Genomic DNA, 12,069 nt, shown 5'->3' on the forward strand with positions numbered 1-12,069 from the left:
CATCACTGCTCCCACCTCTGTCCAAACCAGATGGTTCTGTTGTCACTTCAGCCAAGGATAAAGCTGACCTGCTAGCTTCCCATTTTTCTTCCAGCTCATGTATTAATGATCTTGGTAAAACACCTCCCACCATTCCCAACACGTTCCAGTCAATGCCTCCTGTGGTCTTCCGTCAAAAGGATATCAGAAGGATTTTGACGAATCTCGATGCTAAGAAATCTCCAGGTCCTGATGGTATTTCTCCACTTGCTCTCAAAACCCGTGCTCCTGAACTTACTCCTGTTCTTTGGCGCCTTTTTTCACTTTCTTATTCCAAAGGTGTTTTTCCTTCTTCTTGGAAATTTGCTCATGTCCAGCCATTTCCTAAAGAGGGTGACAAGTCCCTCCCATCCAATTATCGTCCCATTGCAATTACTTCTCCTCTTTCTAAAGTAATGGAGAAATCAATTAACTACCAACTCTAAAACTACCCAGAAACCTTCCGTCTGATCAACGATCGCCAGTATGGATTCCGTCAGTGTCGATCCACTGATGATACACTGGCTTATGTTACCCATTTATGGACAAATTCAATGGAAAAGTTTGTTGAAACACAAGCAGTTGCTCTTGACATCTCAAAGGCTTTCGATCATGTTTTTGCATAAAGGCCTTCTAAACAAGCTTCCATCTCATAGTTTGTCAACTGTTTTTTGTAATTGGTTATCCAGTTTTCTCTCTGATCGCTCAATGAGGGTGATGGTAGATGGCTCTCTGTCTTCTAATTTCTCCACTAATGCTGGTGTCCCCAAAGGTTCTTTTCCCCCACTCTTTTCCTTTTGTATATTAATGACTTTCTTCCATTGACTGGAAATCCTATCCATAGTTTTGCCGATGATAGCACATTGCATTCCAGTTTCCATTTTGAAAAACCTTGCCCAGCCCAATCAGCTTCAACTTCTCAAATATCTGCTACCAATTCCTTAAATGCCGATCTCCAGGTAATTCTCCAGTGGGACAAAGATTGTCCCACTGGAGAATTACCTTGACATTGAAATCAACTTAGTTGATTTCAATCCTTTTAAAACTCAGTCTTGTCTTATATCTTGCAAAAAGGATTCTTCTGCTCCTATGCTTATCTTTGGTTACACTCCGATTTCTAGGCAAAATGATATATCTCTTTTGCGGATTACCCTGACTTCTAATCTCTCATGGCACAAGCACATTACAAATATTGCTTCCTCTGCATCTAAAAAACTTGGTTTTCTCTTTCCCTCTTGGCATTACTTTTCTTTCAAACATCTGTTCACCCTGTACAAATCGCAAATCCGCCCTACCATGGAATGTTGTTCCTACATCTGGGTTGGTGCCCCCAAAATCTCTCTCAGACTTCTAGATTCCATTCAGAAGAGGGCAGTTAGGTTAATTAATGATTCATCTCTAACAGAGTCCATCCACTTGCTTTCTCATAGACGTACTGTTTCTGCTGCATGCCCTTTCTATAGATACTTCCATGGGCACTGTTCTACTGAATTGGCTTCTATAATTCCTGCTCTCTCTTTCAAAACAGTCCGAACACGTGCCACCACCAGCCAACATCCATTTACTATCCAACATCAAATTCACAGAACCAACTTTTCATCTTCCTTGTTTGTTCATTCAACTGCTGTTTTCTGGAACAACCTTGTTTCGTATGTCTTTCCTGAAAATTACAGTCTACAGAAGTTCAAGTCTAATGCAAACAAATATCTTCATTCGTCTTCTCAACTTCCAACCGAAGCACAGTACTAAGTACTGTAGGTTTTAATACCTCTCATGTTTGCGGTTTTCTTAAAAAAAAAAAAAAAATTCCTTAAACGCTTCAATCAGATCTCCTCACAGTTGCCTAGTCTTCAACTAACCACTGAAATGTATATCCCCCTTTTTTTTTTTTTTTGATATTACATATATGAGAGGGCATAAATTCTAATTGAAGAAGGTTGGTGCAGGCTAGATGTGTGGAGGTTTGCCTTCAGCTAGCAGGTGGTTGATTGGAGCAAACTTCCATTTGTTGTAGTAGTAGTAGTAGTGGGTAGTTTGAATAGATTCAAGGAAGAACTAGACAAATAATTATTGGAAGTGATGGACAGGTGATGAGGGAAGGGTGGATTTTTTTTTTTTTTTTTTGACTGATGCTTCATAAGTTTGCTTTCTTACATCATTTGCCACTACGGCTAAGATAAAGCAAGCCTGCACGAGAAGCATGCAAAAGTTTGATGAAATTTACCGGTAAAAGTACTTTGGCGTAATGGCATTTGTATTGTCGCTCACTTGGTAAACAGACGGTGGGTGTTATCGGTCTGGAGTAGAATTTGAATCCCATGGGAGCTTGAAACCCTCCTGAAGTGGATGGTGGGTAATCTGACCTTTTTTATTTAGAATCACTAATTGAATTATGAACAGAGTCATATTGGAAGTTCTGGCTTCATAAAAAATGTTCATAACGTAGTTTCACCGGTAAACTTTTTCGAAGCTTGCCGTGCTTCTCGTGTGGGCTTCCTTTGCCTTTTTTTTTTTTTTCTTAATAAACAATTTATCCACTAGTCCACCAGTGATTCTAAAGAAAAAAGGTCAGGTTACTTTCTTTACCTTCACCGCCACTACTAATACTAACCTCGATTTAATGGAGGTTCTGTTTGCTAAATTTAATTGTCCAGTACACTCGAAAGAAATATATACAGTCAGTGAAATTCGATGAGTGTTATGGAAAAGTATTGTACTATAAAATAAAAGATGTTAAATGTTGCAATACTATATATATATTACTCACATACTGTATGGAGAAGAAAAGCTTGTAAATTTTTCTGGGTCATACAGTGACACTGAAAAGTGACTAAAGTTTATTTGGAGTCTGAAAACCTCTTGAGTAACCTCTCTGACATATTTAGAAAGCTGATTGTAGGTGACAGTAATGAAAATCCTGACTCTTTGTCACCCTGCTCTATTATGAAGATATTTTACCTGATGATAATATCATCAGACCAAGGCAATTACATCACATATGGACAAAAAAGCCTGGTTTAGTGGATGCAATTCATTATTTTTTAAATTCATTAAATTGAGTCCTGTTAGTGAGAATTTACTGTATATCAATGTTATTTGTACACACAGCATTAAATGTTAGAAAAGCGTATTGCTGATTAAGACCATCAACTCTGAAACAAATAGAAAACCTGTATTTACGAAATAATGAATATTCAGTAGATTCTACTGAATATCCATTATATGCTGAACATGTTCAGTAGATATGTGTATTTTAGTGCATTTGCATCATTTATACACAGCCAATTATAGATTATCAAATTTGCAATTGGCTGTGTATAAATGATGCAAGTGCACTAAAATATACATAGTCTAACTCTTTCGCAGCTTGAGGCATAAGCCCTTAATGCATTAGAGTCCAGTAGACATTTGAGAGTGAATTACATATATACACTCCTCATTTAAAATTTTTAAAAAATTACTGAAATTTATCTGCACAGAACTGTCAAAATAGTTTTGGTATGAATGCTTTGTTTCTTTTTGATGATCATGATCAAATAAGTATGAAAATAAATGCAATTACTTTTTTTAGCTTTCAGAGTTTTTCTCCACAAAGTGGAAAAGATGCCATCAGTCCAATCATTAGTAGCAACATCCAGTCGTCCAAACATCTGTGGTGCTGTAATAGCTTTTGGATTCATCCTCATCTCTCTATGTGGCTGGCCAAGTGCAGTAAGAGCTTTCATTAATACCTGAATACATGATGTCTTTCCAGCACCTGCTGGTCCAAGAGTCATTATTCCATGGCGAACAAGTTGTGTTTCATAGAGCTGTAAACAAGGGGAAAAAAAAAATTAAGAAAATTTTATAATTATTCCATAACATTGTGTATTATAAGCTCAGTTATCTGGCATCTCTGAGGATTGGGGGAGGGAGTGCTAGTTGCATGAAATTTGCTAGTTATATAAGCATAACCTGTATAAGTGTACACTAAGAGCAATTAGAGTGAAGGCAATTTAATTAATTTATTAATTAGAATTAATTTATATATAATGCCAGCTGGATGAGCATAAAAATTTAATAAATTATCCAGTTGGATAATTCATTAATTTTATTTCTTTTATTAATTTTAAATATAACACAAAAAATAGAGAAAAAGATAAATGTTAAATGGACTGTGGATTATTATTGTCAGAATACATTATCACATGATATCTTCTTAAAAAAAAAAAAAAAAGCTGAAACAAGCCTCCAACTCCCTGCAAAACCTCATTAGTAAGTTTTCTAATCAACTAACGTTAACTATGACAGTTATATAAGCATTACATTTTATTTGTGGTATATTAATCCCGGGGGCTCACATCTGGTGAGTATGGACTTGGCACACTCAGGGTCCTGAGTTGGATATCATCATTCTTCTCTTTCTTGGTGATTCCCTTCTACTTTTGACTCTCTCTCTCTCTCTCTCTCTCTCTCTCTCTCTCTCTCTCTCTCTCTCTCTCTCTCTCTCTCTCTCAGGGTAATTTGGGAACTTTTTTTTTTTTCCTGGTGCAGCATAAGCCTCAGGCTTCCTTGCACCATATGGCTATTAATAATAATAATACTTCTTAAATTTACTCTGCTAAAAATGTGTATGAACATACTATAGTCACTACTTTTTGAGTTCTGCACAAAATTTATGCTTTCATTGATGAAGGCATAAAGTAATAAACTGAAGAATAGCAATGGTGTACTTATAAATAGCAGAGAAGGCATAAATCAAATAGCAGAAGACTACTACAGACAATTATACAAGGAGCGAGGGAATGATGCCAGCAGCTGGGAAGATGGATTGCAAATTAGTAACATACAACATACCCGATATTCTTTCTGATGAGGTAGAACGTACATTGAAGAAAATGAAGAATAACAATCCTAGACAGATGTAGGATAGACGTGCGGAAATTTGCCTTTAGCCAGCAGGTGGTTGGTTGGTGGAATAGACTTCCATCCCTTGTCATGGAATTTGATAGCCTAAATAAGTTTAAGGCTCAGCTGGACAGGTATTTCGAACGAACAGAGGGGTGAAGTGGAAGTGGTTTTTTTTTTGGCTGATGCTGCATAAGCTTGCTTTCTTGCATCAAATGCCTCTACTAATGCCAATGCTAATGCTAACAAAGCCCTGGGGGAAGATGAAGTTACTGTAGAGTTGTTAAAATTGGGAGGAAGGAGTTTTGCCTAAGGAGTGTGATAATGCAATAGTAGTAGTAGTAGTAGTAGTAGTAGTAGTAGTGGCATGTGATGCAAGAAAGCAAGTGTATGAGCTTATGCAGCATCAGCCAAAAAAAAAAAAATCACACCATTGCCTCCAAATGCCTGTCCAGTTTCTCCTTAAATTTATTCACCCTATCAACTTCCACAACGACAGATGGAAGTTTGTTCCAGCAATTAACCACCCGCTGGCTAAAGGCAAATTTCCGCACATCTATTCTACATCTGTATTTTCTTAATTTGAATTTATACCCCCTTCCACTTGGTTCGTAATCTGAACAAGTGGAAGGATCCCATCAGAATTCAGCGTGCTCAACCCATTCAAGGCCTTATATACCTCAATCAGATCACCGCGCAGGTGCCTAGTCTCCAGCCAATGCAATTTGCAGAACTTAAGCCTCTCTTGGTAAGAGGATCCCTTCATTCCCCTCACCAATCTTGTTGCCCTTCTCTGTACACGCTCAAGTAAATCTACATCCTTCCTAAAATGAGGCCTCCAGACCTGTACGCAGTACTCAAGGCGTGGCCTGACCATTGCCTTATACAGAGGGATAATCACCTCCTTTTCCCTGCTAGGAAAAGTCCTATATATCATTGACAAAACCCCATGACCTGCCCTGGCAGCCTGTCTGCACTGCTCAGAAAACTTCATATCTGACTGCACAATTACTCCCAGGTCTTTTTCATTTTCTACCACCTTAAGTGTAGTACCACACAGTTGGTACGTTTCTCTGGGGTTACTTCTACCCATATGCAGTACTTTGCATTTGTCAAGGTTAAACTTCAGTTGCCACTTCTTAGCCCATCTGCCCAAATTATCTAGATCCTGCTGCAGTAGCACACTGCCATTACTGTCATTAACAACCCTGCCAACCTTTGTATCATCTGCAAACTTCGACATTAAGCCTGATATACCTTCATCAATATCACTGATAAATATACAAAACAACAGTGCACCTAACACCGAACCCTGTGGGACTCCACTAATAACATTAGTCCAAGAAGAGCAGCACCCATTGATTACCACCCTCTGTCTTCTCGCACTTAACCATCCTTTTATCCATTGTAGCAACTTACCCTTAATACCATTCTGCTCCAATTTGTACAATAGTCTTCCATGCGCAACAGTATCAAAAGCTTTCCTGAAATCCAAGTATATGATATCAAAATTATTTTTTGCATCCAGTTCCTTTGTAACCACATCATAATATCCTATCAAATTTGTCAGACAAGAATTTCCCTTAACAAACCCATGCTGTGTCTGAATTATTGCTGTAGTCTTGTCTAGATGATCCTGCAATGCATCTTTAACCAGCGACTCCATTATTTTACCCGGAACAGAAGTTTAACTAACTGGTCTGTAATTACTCGTGTCACCCTTCGATCCCCCTTTGTGAATTGGGCATACATTTGCACATCTCCAGTCCGTGGGAACCTCCCCTGAGTCCAAGGATGCTCTCATAATTATGGCTAAGGGTTTGCTTAGTTGCTTTGCCGCCTCCTTTAATATAGCTGGATAGATCTCATCCACCCCAGGTGCTTTTCTTATGTTTAACTTCAACAATTTCTCCTCCACTTTGCTTTCAGTTATTCCAAAATCATTAAGTATCCTGCTACAATTTGATAACCTTCTGCCATTTTCAAACCTTAATAATTTCTCATGTGTGAATGTAGATACAAAATACTCATTCAGTTTGTTTGCTATCTGAGCAGGATCATCAACAGTCGACCCATCGATGTCAAGTGGACCAATCAGATTCATCCCCTTCCTTTTAGAGTTTATATAAGTAAAGAAATCCTTGCTGTTTTTCTTAGTATCTTTTGCCAAGGATTTCTCGTAATCTGCCTTCGCCTGCCTAACCTCCTTTGTCACCTGATTACAGAGTAGCTTATATCTGCCATAGACTTCTTAGTCGCTTGATAATTTATATGCATCCCATGCATTTTTCTTCTCTATTACGAGTCTCATTAGTTCATTAGATAACCATTTAGGCCTAAACCTTGAACAATATTTCTTAATAGGTATGAAACTTTTAGTAGCTTCCTCGATTAATTCCTTGAACGCTTCCCACTTAGAATTTACTGTTGGTAACATCATCAGTTGATCCCACTGTACAGAATTTAAAAACTGTCGGAGAGCACTGTACTCACCTTTACGGAAGCAAAAACCCTTTCCTTTACCCCTGATGGTAATTAAATCTTTAAGTAAATCCCACATCAGTACACTGTTATCACTGCCACCTAGTGGTTCCTTTATCTGCAAATTCTTAATACATGAATGATCACTGCTGATAACCAGATCAAGAGTATTACTTTCTCTAGTTGCCTCTCGAACATGCTGCTGCAGAAAACAATCATCCAATAAATCCACAAAAGTCTGACTAGTGTGTGAGTGTCCAACCCACAAGTTCCAGTCAATATCTGGGAAGTTAAAATTCCCCATTATAAGACACATTCCGATTTACTAGCCCACTCTATTTCTCTGTACAATTGTTCATTGTACTCATTCGAGTCATTAGGCCTATAACACACTCCTACTCTTATTTTTGCTTTCGCAGTGCTTATGTCACACCAAACTGACTCAACAGTGCACTGTTCATCTATATCAACTGGATGCACTTCTTTTGATTTTATGTTTTTCTTAATTAACAGCATAACACCACCTCCCTTTCTATCCTGTCTATCCTTTCTGTACACATTATACTCCCCAAATTCCAGTTCAGCATTCCTTATATCTGTGTGACACCACGTCTCTGCAATCCCAACAATATCCATCTTTGATGTCTTGACCAACACTTCAAATTCATCAAATTTATTTACTATACTTCTAGCATTGGTATACATGCAAGCATACATGCTCCTACTCCTATTCTTACTTACTCTAACACATCCCATATACCCACCTATTTCAGGATGACTGCCATCCGTCCCTGAAACCCCCAACACCCCACGCTCCAGGTCGCTACTTATTCTAATAGAAGTTGTGCAAGAATCACTTTCACCTCTGCCCACGGCTACTGTTAAACTATTAGTCCTTGTATCCCCCCCAAGCTATCAGTTTTCCGACCCACCTAACACTGCCTCGATAGCATCAGCAAATATTCTTGCACCCTTTCTATTTAAGTGTATCCCATCCCTATAGAAGCAGTCTCTCCTGTTAACAAGTACAGTCCAGGCTGAAAAAAATTCTACCCCTTGAGCCTTGCACATTCTTCCAGGGCCGAATTGATCGACAAGGCTCTCATCATATACTCCCTTATATCGTGTCTGCGCAGAATTGCAAACACTTTCAAATTCAACCCTAATTCTCGGCTTTTGTTCAACAGTGACCTGTACTTGTTAAGTAATTCTGCCGGTCTCCTACTCCTAATATCATTAGTGCCAACGCGTACAACTATATCACCTTTTGTTCCCTTAAAAGATGATATCCGCTCTACAACGTCATCAACCTTTGCCCCTGGCAGACATACCCTGGTCCTGTTCCACCTATCCTTTTTACAAAGCATGTTTCCCGTTTCCCTGACAATAGAGTCACCAACAACTACTAGTTCCTGTGGGACCAGTGCATTCTGCCTTGGGGGTTGCCGCTGTGTTGCGTGATGACCAAGTGCAAGCTCTGGCATTGATGTGGGCAGCTGAGAGCTTGATGGGCCTCTCAATTTAGATCTTTCGAGGGCATCCACCCTGTCCTTCAAACTCTCATATAGGCCCATAACAATGCTGAGTTGTCGCCTGATTTCCTTACACTCCTTACATCACGCACACACAAAGACATCCCCCATGGCAATGTCATGTTCCATTCCAGAGAGTTCGGCAAACATTTCACAAGTTGCACATTTCTTTAGGCCGTGATGCGTTGGAGATTCGCCCCCCTTAGTTCTCCCCCAAGTCACAGCACTCCTGCCACTTTGTGCCCGTTGCTTTGCTGCTCTAGTTTTGCTGCATAGAAAGGAGATAAATCAGAAATTGGAAATTATAGACCAATTAGCTTGTTATCCCAAATCTACAAGTTGTTCACAAGGGTCATTACTAACAGATTAGAAAGAATACTTGATGAGAATCAACGAAAAGAGCAAGCTGGCTTTAGGACAGGATTCTCAATTATGGATCACCTTCACGTAATGTCACAGGTAATGGAGAAAGAAAATGAATATAAAATACCATTATGCCTGGCATTTGTGGATTATGAAAAGGCATTTGACTCTATACAGCATAATAAAAACCATAATATGATTTTGAAGAAAATATATGAGAACGCTACCTCCTTTATTATACTAGACAAAGACAGTAGCAAATTTAAAATTGAGAAAGGAGTTCGACAAGGTGACACAATATCTCCGAAGTTGTTTACTGCTGCCCTTGAGGAAGCTTTCAGAAGATTAGACTGGTCGCAGAAAGGAGTCAATGTGAATGGAGAGTGCCTAAACCATTTACAATTTGCAGATGACATTGTGGTCATTAGCCACGATCTCAAAGAATTAGAGGAAAATCTTAATCAGTTATGCACAGTTAGTAAGGATTTCGGACTAAAGATGAATTTGGCTAAAACAAAAGTAATGATAAACAAGTATGACACAGAAAGGGACATAATGATTGAAGGAGCAGTAATTGAAAACATGGCTTCGTATACTTATCTGGCACAAGTCATCAGCTGTAATAATGATAAATGGCTGGAAGTCAGGAGAAGAATAAATTTTGGATGGATAGTATTCAGGAAATATAGTCACATACTGAGAAGCAATATCCCGGTTTGTCTGAAATGTAAAATAATGAACCAATGTATACTCCCCACCATGACTTATGGAAGTGAAACTTGGGCACTCACCAAAAGAATGAAAGAGAAGCTGAGAACTACACAGCGAAGAATGGTACGAATTATATCGGGAATTAGACTGTTAAATAATCAGAGAAACACATGAATTAGGCAGCAAACTCAAGTAAAGGACATTCTTATCAAAACTAAAGAACTAAAATGGTCTTGGGCAGGACACATAGCTCGAAGACATGATGACAGATGGACTAAGAAAATAACAGAATGGTACCCAAGAGGAGCAAGAAGAAAACCTGGAAGACAACGGCGGATATGGATAGACAAAATTCATGAGTTTGTGGATAGTAAATGGATGGCCATTGCACAAAACATAAGGAACTGGAAAGTTGCTGGAGAGGCCTTCATCCTGCAGTGGATTGAAAATGGCTGATGATGATGATGAATATTTAATTATTTAAATGAATATTTAATTATTGTCTTATCCGGCCTCTTATTTACAGCACTTCTCTCACCGCTTGTTGAGTCCAGGCATGATACTCTATGTTATGTTGATGATATGAAACTCCTCACACTGATTTCTCCACATGATGATCTTATCATGATAACAGCATCAATTAACAATATACTCCTGGAATTTGCAAACTACCTCAACCAGTTTGGACTAAAAATAAATCCAGAAAAGTCTGAATTTATGATATTCTCATTAAAGAAAACGCCTTCCTATATTCAGTCAACACTATGCAATTCCCTTATTCCCATCGTCAAGAAACATACTGATTTGGGGGTTGTTTTTGATCCTAAGCTCTGCTTTGGTAACCACATGGAAAAGCTGCTCACCCAGGCAGCTCGACTCCGATGGATGGCCAAACAGCATTTGTATTATATTAATGAAGTAACGACCACCAGAAGATATATAAAAAGCACGGTATACTCTCCGCTTCTATATGCTGCAGAAGTATGGGCATCTGCCGCCCCTAGCACATTTCGACCACTCTTTTCTACTGAGTTTTGGCTCTTAAAATGGGCCATAAACAAACATAAACTTCCTCCACAGTTAAGGACCACTGAAATGGCCAGTTTGATAAAAATTCACAGGCTTCCCACACTGATTAGGGTGAAATGCCTTACCACAACTGTAAAAATGATCACTGGAAAGATCTCGGCACCATCATTCTGGGACCTGTGCTCTTGGAGAGTCCCTCAGCCTTCCCTCAGAGCGACTCCAACTCTATGCCCACATCTCAGCCGTCTCCACCTATCTGATAGGTTTCTGCCATATCAGCTACTTTCATGTGCCCAGTCTTTGGATGCTGACCTTAATAAGTTTTCTAGTGATAAGGAGTACAGACGCCGCATCCTTAAATTGTACTTCCCTGTCCCTGATTCTTCTCCTTGAAGCTTGCCTTAATGCCGCAGTCCAGCAATACGACATGAAGATGGCTTACCAACCAACCTTGCAGTTTTCCACCTATATATTCTTTGTACATTGTGATGTTTTTAATCGTATTATACTTTGAGTGTTGAACTGTATTTACTTTTTATACGTTCACATATGTCTTTTTACATTTAATTTATTAATTTCTTTTTCTTACATATTGTAATTACTGTTAACCTCTGGCCTTGTGGCCGTGAAGGGCTTATTGCAATGTATCCATTGTATTATTATTATTATTATTATTATTATTATTGCAATAAAGATTTCTTCTTTAATTTGCATTCTTTTTACTACTGGCTACATAAGCGATGTAATTGTCCTTTTTTAAAATAAATAGAAAGCTCGTGCAACTGGAATTTTTAAAATGCCAGTTGCATGAGCTTTCTTGAAAGACAGATGGATAGATAGCTGGGATAGATGGTGAAAAGCTGGGCTTTTACTGTAGTTAGATCACTTTGTAGTTGTCAAAACCATAACAAAGATGTCAGTGACCCAGATTTTATGAAATAAAGTATATACAGGATACATACTATAATTTTTAGTGTTTTCCACCAACCATGGAATAAAACGAAAGACGAAAAACCCAAATTTTTAAAATATTTAATATTTACAATAA

The 12,069-nt window shown here is 38.5% G+C and overlaps 1 protein-coding gene across 1 annotated transcript in view; it reads right to left on the reverse strand.

Moving 5' to 3' along the window:
- Dhc1 (dynein axonemal heavy chain 1) overlaps positions 1 to 12,069 on the reverse strand; it is a 620,756-nt gene that overhangs the window by 362,554 nt on the left and 246,133 nt on the right. Inside the window, exon 35 of the mRNA XM_090390121.1 lies at positions 3,581 to 3,827. Within this exon, the coding sequence (XP_090246247.1) occupies positions 3,581 to 3,827 (247 nt within the window). The remainder of the gene's footprint in view (positions 1 to 3,580; positions 3,828 to 12,069) is intronic.

This window comes from Mastigoproctus giganteus, chromosome 2 (assembly GCF_048544385.1).
Source record: "Mastigoproctus giganteus isolate SK-2022 chromosome 2, ASM4854438v1, whole genome shotgun sequence".
Classification (NCBI taxonomy): domain Eukaryota; kingdom Metazoa; phylum Arthropoda; class Arachnida; order Uropygi; family Thelyphonidae; genus Mastigoproctus; species Mastigoproctus giganteus.